At 41.9% G+C, this 15,488-nt stretch overlaps 1 protein-coding gene across 4 annotated transcripts in view; it reads right to left on the bottom strand.

Moving 5' to 3' along the window:
* The window catches only part of SGCD (sarcoglycan delta), a 236,370-nt gene that overhangs the window by 98,343 nt on the left and 122,539 nt on the right, over positions 1 to 15,488 (bottom strand). For all 4 annotated transcript variants that reach the window (XM_026047658.1, XM_026047661.1, XM_026047659.1 and 1 more), the window contains exon 3: positions 13,843 to 14,028. In XM_026047658.1, coding sequence (XP_025903443.1) covers positions 13,843 to 14,028 — 186 coding nt within the window. The remainder of the gene's footprint in view (positions 1 to 13,842; positions 14,029 to 15,488) is intronic.

Raw genomic sequence — 15,488 nt, forward strand, 5'->3', positions numbered from 1 at the left:
AAAAAAAAAAAAGGAGAAAAAAGAAAAATTCATTCAGCTTTTCAGGTTTCCTAAATAGTTTAAGGTTTTTTGAATGCCAGATGGCTTCCGGTTAGGCATTTAGTGCCTTCTTTAATAGCCAAAACCTATCAGAAACGTCCTGAGGATAAATACAGAGGAGGAAGCAAGAAGTAATCATTTTATATCCCAATCCCTGGCAGGCAAGACCTGCTGAAGGAAGGTTAAAGCATCCTTTGCATTTCTAATTCACTAGTTCAGCAGTGTCATGGGGCCAGCTCCTTAGCCAGTACTCAGCTTTGCCCAATTCAGGGCCACCAGSTCACCTGGATGGCACAGGAGATACCCTGGGGCTGAGGCAGCAGCATCCCCACACAAAGAGGCACTTGTAGCTGGTGATAGTAAATTAAAGAGAGGGTACAGCTTAGTTTTGAATAACAATGCAGCCATAAAATAAGACATTTCTGCAACTCTATGTGATTTTTTAGGCTGGTGTCAGCTTATAAAGACACTCCAGTTATTTTGTGGAATAGCAAGTCTGACAGCCTTTATAGACACAGCTCACTTTTATATCTGAAGCACATAAAGTGCTGATGCATTACACTGTCATATATAAACATGAAAAATAACAAAGGTAAGCCAGTAAAGGTTTATGTCCTTCAGATTTTAATAGAAAAAATATCCAGCCGTCTTCCTGAATGATTAGAGAAAATGATATCCCTATCAAAGAACTGTGAAAGATAACAGAAAGGCACTCAGATAGACATGTTCTCACCTTAATTTAGTATATCTTGAATGCCATTTCTACCGACCCTAATGGCCTCATTGCTCTTAAGTTTTAAAGATTATTTTGCTGTACATCCAAGCCACTTGTAGACCTGCAAACACCCAAATATTCCCGCACTGCACTGTGAACAGATGCCTATCACCTCTCTCCCCTTCCCACCATTTACAAATGTCCATGCCGTATGTATGTACTAATGTACATACATTACATGTACTACAATGTACATACATTACATGTACTACAATGTTTGTACTAACACAACGTATGGGTTATCTTGGCAGTGCCTTCCAGTGGGCTGTGTCATGGCTGTGCTGACAGCTAGCTGGGGAAAAACACCCCATTGAGGTAGCAAGACCTCAACAGACTGTGTTTAATAACTTGTCACAGCTATGCATTATTTTTAATAGAAGGAAGTTCAACTATAGGAGCTTTTTAAAAATAAATAGTCCACCTGCTACTCTTACTACCATGCAATGCTGGACTGTGAAGAAGAGAAGAGGATGTGCCCATTCTGAGACTACAGTGAACTGCAAACATTGCAAACCTTTAATCTATTCATTAAGACTCAATGGAGACTGTTACAAATGGTGGTTTAAAAAAGATTAAAAGGAGATGCATAAAAATTACCGATCCAGCAACAGGCCATGGCAATGAAGATGGAACCATGTTCAASTGCGAGTCAACTCTGTGGCCCAGACATGAGAGCCACGTACTGCCAAGTGACTGAAAGCAGTAGCAGCTCTGCTGCTTCCCATTTTTAACATTTTAAACGATTTTCATGAGGTCTGGCAGCTTTGGTAAAGTGATTAGTGTCTATTACTAAGACAGTTCCTCTAAAAGCCAGGAGTCATGCTGGGAGATGCGCTTCCCGCTCTAAATATATCAGCATAAGAAATGAAATCCGAGTGCCAGATTTCAGTGGGATTTCCCGAAGCGAAATGGATTGCACACATGGTTCATTGGAGACCTTTAAAACAAAAACAACCACCACAGATTGCAGCAGTGTATTCCCTTCCTGGTACTATTACCAAAAACATTTTGGATGAATGGTGACCATTTCCCCCTCACGCATCTCATCATCTGTCTGCCCTTGCTTTCAGTAAGCATTTTAGCCAACTCCTCCAAAATGAGCATCAGTGATAACCATAAGATAAAATACAGCCATTTAACTTCATAACTCGTAGCAAACAGATTAGTTTTAAGAGTCAAAAAATCATGAAATGAGGGCTAAGGAGGAAAGAAGTTAGTATAATGTATGAATTTACTCTCATTTACTGGGATTCATGCATTATCATCTAGCAGTTACAGATTCCTGTGGCACAGGTTCTCCAAACCTGTTTGCTGGGAGCTTGCTTTTATGGGATTTCTGAGTACAGATTTGTAGTTTCGTCAGTCCTTTCTGGGCACCGAGTTCTCACAAGTCCTTGTCTGTGCTGCATAAATTCCCACAGCATCTAGGTATTTGTTCTAAGCTGACAAACTTAATAGGTGAGTGAAATCCATTTAACATGTCACCTTATAGATTATTACTAACCCAAAGCAATGGTCTCTTTTGTTCCCTATGGAAAAAAAACAGGATACACTCCTCTTTTCAATTGCCCAGRTAGTGTCTATATTTCAAAGCTTAAAACTCTTTCATTTGCAGGCTGCCTGCCAGGGCTGCACGCCGCCAGCCTATTCATTTCTCATTTATACCTGTGCAAGCCAGCAGCAAAGCCTCTGATTTACACCTCTGTAAGAGGAGAACCGAGTCATTCGTCAAACGACTGGTTCCTCCGTGTTTATTTAGCATACTCCGCAGGCAAGAGAGAATTAACTGCCTTGTGACTGCCACACAAGGATGTTAGCTGCAGAACTGACTTCTCACCAAAGAGCAAAGCCTTCCCTTGCTCAAGCTGCTCCGGTGGGACAGTCTCATACTCCTGTCCACTTCGGTGAGCACCCAGTTTACCTGTTACAGCAAGATGCTCTACCTGGCTCAAGACAGTAGGGTCTCTGCCTGGTTGCAGTCATCCCTACACAATTCTGCTCTTTTCAGCATTGGGTATGTATAACATGTTCATTCTCAGTTAAAAAAAAAAATAGAATGACATGGCAAACTACTCTGCAGAAGATCATCTTAGTAGAAGAAAGATGTAATGGCAATAAGTAACTCCACTGGGAAGAAGAAGGAAAGTAAACACACACCTGCCTTCTAACATATAGAATTCTTCTTAGGCTACACACAAGGCTGAATCATTTATAACACTAACATAGACCTTTGGTCAACAGGTCTTGACAAGTAACTTGAAATAAAGTTGAAATTTGCCTTACAATCTATACCTGCTGGTGAACTGAATCATTATGCTATCTAGGCGATGCTTTCTACAAAACCACAAAAGAACTGCTGTGATCCACCAATTCCCTCTATATTCCTACCAACAGCTGCTTGCACTGACATCCATCCGCTTCACAAGATTTAAAGCTTCACCGCAAACCTATCGTGTCTCATTTGATGACATCTGTCCATAAATAAGTGCTTGATTCAGAAGTGGAATGTGTGCACAAATACATAATTAGCAGGAACAGCCTTTCTAACACGCAGGAGGTGTTCAGAAAGCAAAAGGGGTCATTTGCTTTCTTAGTTTCCCAGAATAAACTGCTTTCATATCTTGTTTGAAAGATCAAATATTTGTTGTCCAAAGCAATAGGACCCTACAAAATAATCTGAATCAAAATCAGCACCTATGCAGCTCTATRTGAAGCGCCTACACCAAATTCAAGTATTTCATGGCTGTGTGCAGAGTTAAGGCAATGTTTTTTAAAATGAAGTACTCTTTTTCAAGCATATCTGCTTCCTAAGAAATATCAGAGGAAGTTCACAGATGTTTTCATGTATTTAACTGTAACTTCAAAAAATAAAAACGGAAAAGACAAATCTACATCTGACATTTCCATTTCTGACTCACCTGCAGCCTTCTAAGAAGTCACTCCGAAAGACTTCAGTCAGTCTAGACATATTATGTGGTGCAGCATACATTAAAAAGAAATGTCAACATGTTAAAAAAAAAAAGAAAAAAAAAGAAAATTTTTAAAGAAAAAGAATCCATGGTGTTAACAAACAATGCCAGAACAGAGGAAAGCAGAATGCTTTCAATGGTTTTTCAACATCTGCAACAACAGAGAATAAACAGGGGAAAATGGCCATATCTGCTGCTACAATGCACATACTTTTGTTTTTGTCATGCCTGTTTTCAGATCCYTAATACAAGGAGGGATTTTAATAGAGCCAAAGGGTGCAATTAAAATGACTTTGCTACGAGAAGCAGCGCAAAAAAGCTGGTAGCTGTAATTAGGAAGAACGCGTAATTCAAGAGCAATATGCTTGAGTCTGCGATGGTGATTTATACAACACGTTATGTTCCTCACCAGATCTAGCTCTCTTTATACTGAAACCATGTCCTTTCCAGACAACAGGCCCAGCTCACTCCACTTTGACAAACTCCTACGATGCAATTCTCCTGTGCTTATCCAGAATACGCTATGCTCTATTGCTTTATCTTTTTTTTTTTTTTTTTTTTTTTTTGGAATAATCACAATGCTGGTGGATGTCAACAGGAACGGCAAAAAGTCCGAAATCTCTGGCAGAAATGAAATGACTGTCAGGCAAGGTGGGTAGATCTGCCTCTGGGAACAGCTGCTAGCACACAGCCTTGCCACACGCGCGATACCAGAAGATTGGTAACACACCACGAACCTGATATTGACTAATTAAACTTTAATTTTAGCTATGCTGAAGAAACTTTTAGGAGCATTCTTGGCCACCTTAATTACATAAGGATAAAATAATTTTTAGATACCAATGTGTGGGAGTAACTTTTTTTTTCCCTTCCTTTTTGTGGTGGGGTGGAAAATCGAAAGACTTCAATTAGAAGCAATTACTAGAGATGTAGAGACTTTTGTGAGGTTAAGCTGTCCTTCATTTTCTCAGGAGAAGCCTTTAATTAAATGCAAATAATCACAAATTTCATATAGCAGATTGCCGTAAYTTCGCTATTAGTTACTGGTTCTCATTTAAAAAGGAAAGAGGTGGGCAGTAGTGTTGGGCAGATGAGCAGTAATGAGAACTCAAGAGGTCAAGGCTGAATTACCTGCATAAATCTATTCCTCTCCTATAAATCTGTCTGCAACCATATAATTCCAGTGTTAACAGGTTGTCCTTCATGCGAGTGCACTGGAGTGTAATCCCAGGGAAACTCTGGCTTCAACACGAATAATTACCTCATTCCATCTTACTGTTGACCACAGCAGCAGAGGCAGGAAGGGTGATGGGGAAGATGTAATTGAAGTGGAAATAACTCAGAGCAAAATGTGAGTCAAACTTAAAGAATATGAGGTATTCCAGTGGTGTAGTCACACTCATCTCTGGCAGATCCTGCAAGCAAGTATTTTCAATGCATCTATCAAATCAGGTATGGTAGCATATAGGTAGAGAAGAAAGAACACAGCATCTGCAGGAGAAAGGGAAAAGCAGCAGTCCACACAACCATAAGCTTCTAGTCTTGTTCTCAGAGCTCTTGTAAATCTTAAGAACAGATTCTGAAGATTATGTGAGGCAAAAAATGTAAATAAATACAAATGTAAATAGAATATGACACTTTTTTCTTACTCCTTTACTCCACTGGCATAGCCAAATAAAAGCTTATCATAGCTCAGTAGCAGCAGTCAGCCAACAAGCTGGTGTTTCAGCCAAAGAGCCCAGTTTTCTGCTGCTCGCTACTTTGCATTTTGCACAGCAATTTACGTTGTTGAATGAAAGCCGCCTCCATCCCCTTTCCCTGGATTATGCAACAGCACAAGCTGCAAAACACATGCCAAGAAATATTTTAAGAAGTCTTCTGAAAATCTCACAGCTTTGCACTTTCAGGACAACTTGAAAGAAGCATGGAGGCTYCTCCAAGAAGCATCTTGGCCTTGAGGCAACCACACAGAAGGGGTGCTTCAAAAGACTTATTGCTTGCTKATGGCAACGGCTGCTCAGTTTTCACACTGGGGTCACTGCTTTCTGACACGCGAGGAGTTCAGGGAGGATGTCAACAAGCTCAGGGGGAAATCTAGCTCAAGGAACACAGAAGCAGCAACAGAAAACTTATAAGGATCAGCTTAGCACATCACTTCTGTGCGGATTGCCAAATTAAATGGTTGCTACTAGTATGAGGACTCAAAAGGGTACACMGAGTAGCCTTGTACTCTGTTGGGGGATCAAACTAAGCTTTTTGGRAAAGTTACTGATTACAGGCATTTTAGCAACTCTTGGTTTTGTTCTTTTGCGTATTTATAATAATACCTCTTGCAGGTTCTATTAGAGACAAATCTCTATTTCCGAACTGCTAGTCAGATCTTTTGCTGTCACTGAGAAGTGTCCTGAAGTGAAATATCTTATTTATTCTAAATAAWGAGAGGCCTAGAGCAATAGCATCCATGAGCAGTGGGATGGAAGGTGGGACTGGAAGCTCATGACTCACCTCCYCTGCACAGCCCACCCAGGACCTCCTCACTCATCTCTAGCTGCCTAGCCCACATCCACCATTCCATGGAGCAGCTCCTCTCCTTCTGATCTCATTCCTTATCACCCTTCCCCGAAGCACTGGTGGACCAGRCAAGCTCAACAGCTGTTCTCTAAAAAGCATGGGAAGGCCAGAGCACAAGGAGTGCCGCTGATGAACAGGGTGTTCACACACCTGCACTGTCCCACAGAGTCCTGGTTGGAACCCACATGCACCATCCCTAACRCGGGACCTTGCCGCATCCGCTGGAAGCTCCCAGAAAGAACAACATTCACCACGTGGATGCAGCTCACCGGGGGCTACAGGTGGCCCAGCAGAACCTGCTTGTTGCTGCAGGCTGCTGCACTGTTCATAGGCAAGAATTCACACTGATCACTGCTGAAACACCTGGAAATGAAGCACTAAGCCAGAGATGAAATGTTCAGCCTCACATCGCAAACTACCCAAATCCATGCTCCTCTCCTTCTCTGACTCTTTTCATCCCTTTGTTCTTGGAGGGACCAAACAAATCCATAATGTATTTTTAATGCAGAAGTATATTTTCTCACTGTGGAGATGCACAGGGGATGGCTCTCCAAGCTTGACAGYGCAGCCCACGCAGCAGTTCTGATGGGTGATGTTAGGGCCATGTACATACACTAACCATCTACAAGGAAAGAGTTTTTTTTTTCCTTTTTTCTTTTAACAGCTTCTTTCAAATCAGAAGTTGTACCAAGAGTAAAAGAATTAGTGACATTGGGTTCCCAGGGTTTCTGGGCTAAATGGCTAAATTCTCTGATATCTGATAGAAAACAGCACCAACAAAAGCTTTTCCAGCCAGGAGGACACTTATAGTATCTCCCAYATCTGGCAGCTAGTAAGTACAGAGCTCATGCAGCAGCTTCTTCCACAACAGGAGCATTAACAAGACTGTCTTTGCAGTCTCTGAAACCCACAGAAACTAAATATGTTCAAGAAACACCTGCCTCTTGGACACGTAATTCTGTTCAGTTATCTTAAATGTGGCCAGTGGCTTAAAAATGATTGAGAAGTGGAAGTTAAAAACCTGTACATTGAGAAAGATTTCTAAACCTCATTTCTCTAGGAAATTCATCCCAAAATAATTGAAGGGAAAGGATCATCTGCCTTTGTTAACACCCTTTACACCCCAGACGTTCTTGTTCAATAATCAAAGAATAAAAATGTGCAAAAAAGAATGACCTTACTCATTGCAGGGCAGCACATATACATCTGCAGGTAAGTTTAGAGGTACTGGAGGAAGGCTATTATTTTGCTATTTATTTTGTTTTCAAGACATACATGTAAGCATATCTAATATCACAGCAGGTCTCTGAAAGACTCTATTATATCTTACGTCCTGGGGTCCACTAAAGAGTAAAGATGGTGAAGTAAAAATATGCAGCGTTCCATCAGCTTCTGGTAACAAGGAAGATGAAGGCCTTATGTGCTTATGTTGGCCAAGAAGATGTGCTATTCAGGTAATAAAGATGAGATATTATCAGAGACGGAGCTTTCAAAGGCACAGCGCTAGAAGAAACCTATAGATCATAACTCAGCACGTCATCAGGACAAAGTGTCTCTCAACAATGGAGGGATCAACCTTGTAGTAACAACATGCAATATCCTATTAATGCTATTTTATTCTAAGCTCCAAAGGAGTGCAGGCAAACGAGCACTATATGTGCCTTTAGAAAGGTAAGTAATCCTGATTGCTTTTGAAACAGAGCACAACATGAGACTCTGGTAGAAATGAAACTTAAATCTCTAAAAGGGAGCATAAGAAAAGCACAATATTTTTCCCCTCGATCAGCCAGGAAGTAAATGAGAATTTAGTGTAAGAAGTGACTAATAAAACCCCTTATGTTGAAAATGTCATCTATGCTAAGATTCCTCYTGAAATATAGGGGATAAAGATACCCCCTTCACTCATAGGATTGCTGGTATTGTCAAACCCCTACAAGGATCAACATTTTCACATCTSCAGATAGAGTTGATGTCAATGAGGAAACATGGCAAATACACAAAGCTATTGAGTCATGCAGGCAGCCTCAAATTATTTTATACAATATTTTATATAAAGGGCAACATGACTTAAAACGGAAAAGTGTACAATTTTGTATGCAAGTCTGTGTGAGGAGGCAAGAAAAAGAAAGAGGGAGAGGCTTTGCTCTTTCGTCATGGAGAACAGAGCACTATTAAACTCCAAACAATTGCAGCTGATTTAATTGATCACAGTTGCACCACAAAACAGAAGCAGAAAAGCAGCCCAGATCTCTCTTCTGTTTTGGCCTTATCATTATACCCTAAAAGACCCCAGAGAAATCTTGGAAAGAGAATACAAACTGCAAAGTCATTTTATTCTGCAATTTTTGAATAAAAAAATAGAAAAAACTCTATTCCTTTAAATCATTAAAAAAAAAAAGAAATCTGCCTATTGGGGAGATGAGCTTTCCTAATGCTCATCCATCTTTCCTTCTGTGTTATTACCCTACTGTTTTCCTGTAATTAAAATGTGGCAGGTAGTTTACACACAAGAGGGAGTAATTGCATTGGAAATAACTGTTCATAACTAAATTTTAAAAGCTCACTTTTCCTATCAACTTTTAATAAACAAGCCAAGAGAATAATGATATTTAGCATCTGTGCCACCTACGACAGCATTTTGTCTCTCGAAATTGCTAACATTTCATTCAGTGATGCTAAAATAAACCCTTTCAGTCAGGAAGACAATCTGCAGGGGGAAAAAAAAATAATAAAAAAAAAAAGAGAGAGAAATCCTAATCGCAGCCATTTGTTCTTGTTCCATTTATATCATAAAAGATGGACGAAGTTCAGCTAAAGGATCCAAACCTTCAAAAAACATTGCATGGTTCTGGAAGGAAAAAGCAAAGTTGGTACATACTGTACATACTTGATGGGAGGAGGGCAATATCAAGCAGGCAAGATCCACTTCTTTCCATGTCCTAAGGGATTTGGGAAGAGATGAGTCCCTCATTTCCCTCTGCCTGGCTATTTTTCTATTGCCTTTCTTCAAAGAGGTGCACACAGATACCCCAGCACGGCAGGCACAGAATTTGCGTGGACTCGCACAGCCCTGGGAGCAGTGCAGGGTCTCTGCTCAGAGGAGGATGTTAATTTTGGCTTGATGGGTCTGCTGAATACCAAAGACGGAGGGTATTATCTTTGCAAAGATTCTTCTAAAACTTTTGCTTGGGATGTTTAGGCCAGCTCTTTGGAAACTTCAAGCCTTGCATGATTTTTTAGGGAAGAAATACAATTTATTATTACTTACGTCTGATAGCACCTGCCAACATACAGGACTGCAGGCTGGAACGTGCAAACAGCTTTTGATGCAGATGGCATAAATCCTCCCATGCAAACACTCAACGTGATAGAAACAGCATGGAAGGGCAGAGAAACTGCAAAGGGACCTCACTGGTTTTATGAGCAGACAAGTAAGTGGTCATTTGCCATTTAAATGCAGCCAAAAGGCCACAATTCTCATCTCTCCTTTCTTCCTGCTATACAAGAGACTCCATAAAAGGGGCACTAATGGACACTGCTGTGTACAGCTCATGCTGCCCGCAGTCCCMGGCGCTGTTTGCTAGCCCTGGGGGAAGAGATCAGTGCACTGCCAGGGCCAGCTACGAGCTGCATGCTGCTTAAAATAAGSATATTTATTCCCGCGTGTTTATATAAGCACATCCCTGTTGTTATTTTCAGAAACTAATGCAACAGGAAGCTTTTCAAAAATGGTTTAAGTTTGCTACTAATAGCTGAAATAAAGATCCCTTGCACGTCATGCTCTCCTGCATGAAAGCTGTGCATGCTCATACACAGCCGTGGGCAAGTGCTGCTAGAGAGCTATATTACTGGACGCTAATACAGGTAGACCAAAAAGAGGAAGGTCACTAAGAGTGCAAGTTCTAGCCTTGTAATTAGACAGCCACAAACGAGCCCTGGAGGGGCTGCCTTGGCCTCGGTCAAGCTCTGCACAGCTCAAGATTTGGCGCCTGCAGAGATGCAGTTGCAGGATGCAGTTTGAGACGTTCAGGATCTGCAAAGCGAGCAGACGAACCACTCGGGTAGCCCACAGGTATTGCTGCTTTCTCCCCACACCCAGCACATACAGACCATATATTTTGACCAGGCTTGTCCAAAACCCGAATGAACTGGAGCTTCCTTTACCTATACATCATGGGAAAGCTTAGCGCTAGATGGTGGTTTCTACCTCAATTAGGTTAAGTCATCTTCAGGGTGCATTTGGGTTTCAACCTCAAATTTGTGGCTTTGGTCCAGATTCATTCTGTGGTTTGGCCYAAAACTCTAAGTATGGTTTAGAGGTAGTGGCATTTGTAGCATTTTCTAYAGTCCAAGAGCAGCACCACTCTAATGTAAACGAACAGGTTTAAAATGGACCTGATTAGTTGAATCAGTCACAGGACAGATAGGTAATTTCTTGAGGTCCACTCCAGGCCTGTTTTTCATGTTGCCTGTGCTTTATTAAACTTCTTAAAACAAATGGAGCATCAAATACTCCACCAGGGCTGAACGGCTGCACCAGAGAGTCACCAGCTGGCCCCACTGGAACRTGACACTGCTCTTGGAAAGCTCTTTGCTAAAAGGAATAACCCCGCGCTAATTTGCTTAGRCCTTGAATGTTCGTATTAAAGCAGAACCTAAAATGAATTAGTCATGATTTGCTTATCAAAAGCCATGCATGGGAAGCTCATGCTTTGATTTTACAGGAGATTGTCTCCCCGAGTGTGAGTCAGCAGGGAGTGCCACAGGGAGGGGAAGGGGTAGAAGAAGCAGAAGAGAGTACATGGATATTGCTACAACCTGCCRCAGAGGCTGCATTTCTCCCATAATTTCTTTTTCCCCTGAGATTATCATGTTTTTTTCTCCTCCTCCCTTCTGGTGGACCCCATTATCAGCATTTAAAACACCCCTGAGTTCTCCTGAGCAGGTTTGGTGCGTTCATTAAAGTACAGTGAGCACTTATTGGCCATAATGAACGCTCATTAAATTCTGCTAAGTGCYGGGACTGTGTGGTTGAACTGATCAGATTCAGGATCCTGGAGGAGAGCTTAGGGATGGGAGGATACTGGAAAAAATGTTTTCTAAAACAGATGTAAAAACCTGCTCCTCCTTTTTAGAATGGCTGCAGTCTGAGAACAAACTGTTCCTCTGCTCTGCAAGCACGGGGTGGGTTAGGTCAKACCTGTTAAGCACTGGCTATAGGTTATTTACTACTTGAATCATTTTCCTTTCCCGAAGGCCCCTCCCTTCCTCTTATCAAAACAGCAACAAACTAAAGATTTTGCATATTTGCATCTCCTCATTTGAACATTTTAGTACATTTGCTGTTTAAAGAAAAAAGCCTGCCTCTCAAAATTCACTCATTGATATGATTTTCTCAGCCTCGGGGAAAGTTGCAGGATAGATGGCAGAGCAGAGATCTGAAAGAGCTGGCAACACCGCAGGGAAAAGGYCAAAGCCACAATATGCACTGAGTCAAGCCCAGAAAAGACAAGCTGCACGTGGCAGAGCTAGACCAGGCAGAGGTCCACATGACTTTAACTCAACCTTCACCCATACCTGCACACCTTTGGGCACCAGCTGGACTGTCTGTGCATGGCAGCCACAGGTTCTCCTGGTTCTCTCATGTGCAAAGCTGGTCTGGGGGCTCAGAATTAGGATGCACGCAGCACAGTTATGCCACCAGACGCTCTACGGCCAACRGACCTCAGCAAAGCTCATGGAAATAGCAGCCTCCTCAGTTCCCTGCTCCCTGCAGGATCACACTGCAGCCACTGATAAAGGGAGAGATGCTTTGTCTCTTTTGCCCATTTGGTTGGGTCATTAGGGTTCAATAGAGTTGAGTAAATTGAGCCATAACTTTGAAGCTAGGAGTCTTAAATACACCTGTKGGGCTCCCACAGTGTCTCAACCTTTCTCTTTCAGTAGGGTCTTACCAGCTCCAACCTCAAAAAAGTTGTTTGACTGTAAAAGTTGGTTGTTTTCTACTACTCCAGCTTAGAGAAAGCAACAATTATCAGAAAATAACCACCTGGAAGAGACAACAGCCACCAAATGGTAACTCTAAYGGCTTCCTCTGTGAGGCTCGGAGCTTACTCCAAAGCTGCGTGCTACTCCAGGACTGACTGTGCTTAGAGAGATAAATTCATCAGTTCCCTGCCACCAAAACCCAAGTAACTCCAATTCACTTAATAAAAGATCTCCTCTGTCTCCTTTCTCACCAGGTATGACAGGAATGAGAAATCTCTACTTGAGACAAAACACCACTGAGCTATCTTCTGAGCTGCTGCACGCTATTGTTCCTCGTTCGGTGAGACAGGCAGATCACACAGCAGAGGAAGAAGGTCCATRCCTGCCTTCAGACAGCCTTTCATTTTACAACAATCGATTTCTTTTGTGTTATAGTTCAGGACCTGACACATGCAATGTGACTCTTCAGTATCACTCATTCCTAAACCAAGAGGAAATGAGAGGTGAAAAATGGCTTGTCTTGGGCCAGAAACCCCACAGAAGGTATCAACTCTGGAGYGAACACAAAAATAAAAAGCCCTGTGTCAGCTGAAACACCTAATTAGCCCATATTAATTGCATTGCATCTTCCTCTAATTACGCCTGTGGCACAGTCCGTATAGTTCATACACAGGGAGCTGATCTCACAGCAAGAATCACAACAGTCTCCTTAAATCTGGGATTATGCTTTACAAACTAGAGGACTCTTCAGACCCAGATGACGATACCAGGGCAAGGATGATTTTTTACGTGCTCATGCTCTGTTCTTACATTCATTTTCCATCGTCTGTGTCAGAGACAGGATACATTAAAAACATACAGTCATTCCCACAACTATGAAACAATTCCCACTGCAGGACACAGTACTAATAATGTCTTTATCACTAAGAGCTGTTCATCACTGCTAACATTAAGACACACGAATTAACCAAAAACATACACAAATATGCTTTAACCTCTACTAATCCACAGTGAGTCACTGACAGTAAATGACTATTTAAGGAACTGAGTCAGACCACAGCTAGATGATCAGCTCATTCYCCAGAAAACCAGTGTATATCCCAACGGGGAGGAGAGAGCTCCTTGAAGTGGGAGGTTTCTGTAAACATCCCCAGGAGATAATCCTTCTGCAGATGGCTGCAGAATGCAGTGGATCAAGAGCAGGTTGTATGGGATATAAAGCAGAGCTGGCTTCCCCAGCAGACCAGTACAGACTGACCTTCATCACACAGCAGAGGCRCGGGACTGCGCTGAATTTATGCTCCTCTCCTTCTCCAGGAGAAAAAGAGCAACAATGGGTAAATTAGTGGTTTTTCTCTCTTCTTTCCTGTAATAACTACTATTGAGGGTAACTAAAGTGCTCTGTTATTGAAACTGTATCTGCATTTATGAGTCTGCTCAATGGAATACCCATCACCCTCCCTCATGTCCCCCACACCTTTTCAAGCAGCCTTTACTTACAATTGTGAAGTTCATGACCTTCAGAATCCAGATGGTCATAGCAAGGTTCACCAGGATTAAAATCATTAGGAGCAGCACAAAGAAATAGAGGCATCTCTTCCTCCAGCCATAAATCCCCACTTTGTATACCTGGGGTCCTTCCGAGGTCTGCATGGTGCTCCTGTGTGTGTACTGTTCCTGAGGCATCTGAAACAATCACATAAAAACAACCACGTGTATTAAGCGGCAAGACAAATCCTATGATAAGAACTACTAATGGCTTCTGTTGATTCTTCTCAGAGGTTTTTTAAAAAAAAAAAAAAAAAAATCAGAATTTACCAGCTGGGCAGTGTTTCATTTTGTATCTTGGCTCTGTATTATTTTTCTTGCTGCTCACTATATGTAATAACCTACCATAAATTGTGACTGTGTGCATACATATATATATATATATAATGAACTCTCTCTCTCTCCCTCTGTGTGTATGTGCATATGCATACATATATATTTATAAATAGATGTAAGCACATTGTCTAAACTGTCTCAAGGTATCCTGTGGAGATCGCTCCCCTGTGACTCCCTTCTCTGCTCCAGGTTTTTGCAAGGCAGGCACTCCAGGGCCTCCAAGAATCCTAAGGGGGAATTTTTGCATGCGTTAGGTAAAAGAAGTTGAGTTCAGCAGTTTGTTTTCAAGACGCAATATTACTTCTCTGAGGCTTCAATTCAAAAAAAAAAAAAAACCAAAAAAAAAAAACAAAGAAACCCCACCAACAGCAAAAGCACTCAAATAAAATCTTTCCTTCCAGCCAGAGAAGGCAAAGGGGAATATTTGTCCTTTTTCTTTTCCTTTTACCCCGTTTCTCCCTAATTTTTCTTAGCCAAGGAAACCTGAAGCATTTAGATTTCCAGCTGCCGGTGCCCAAGGGACAACGTGCTGAGCCAGGGCACAGAAGGCCCTGGGGCCCTTGCTGCAGGCAATGGTTGTACAGACACGGCTGTGCACACGTGGGCTTGCATTTGTGCAGGCATTTTGTGCACCGTGTGGTTGTCCTCTGTACTTCGAGAAGCCACCAGCTGATCCAAACATCTGCTGGCCAAAAAGGTTCGTATTTGTTTTGCAGCAATTTCACAGGGATTCCCCATGTCTTATGTTTTCAAGGMATACACAAACTGAAGATATCAAAAACACGTCTAACAACAAGTAGTTTGCTGAATATTTTGCAATTAAAGTTTCCTCCTCCGAGTGCCCAGCCTCAGCCCTCATATTCAGTGAGTTTCCAAATTCACATCACAGGATGCAACAAAGCAAGTTCCTCTCCATGGCAGTATGATCCGCAAGGGCAGCAATGAAATAACAGAAATAAGACGGTCACTGATAGTTTGTTTGCTTACCATTAATTTCATGGGGGCTTTTTTTGCTTACTTTTAGAGGAATTTGTCAACAGCTTCATATTACAGGCCCCTGTGTGCCACCAAGCTCACATGTTGGATACTTATTTATTTATTTCAGCTTTCTCAGCTGGTCTATAAAAAGGATATTACATCTCCCCACAAACTATGCCTCATTTGCAACCTCAGCCTATGCCAGCTAGAGATAAGGCTGTGAAGATCTGCAATGCCAATTAGTAAAAATAGCCAGACCAAGTCAGCGAGAGCCAACTGCTGCA

Source organism: Nothoprocta perdicaria, unplaced genomic scaffold (genome assembly GCF_003342845.1).
Source record: "Nothoprocta perdicaria isolate Ctin4 unplaced genomic scaffold, notPer1 scaffold_5, whole genome shotgun sequence".
In the NCBI taxonomy this organism is placed as follows: domain Eukaryota; kingdom Metazoa; phylum Chordata; class Aves; order Tinamiformes; family Tinamidae; genus Nothoprocta; species Nothoprocta perdicaria.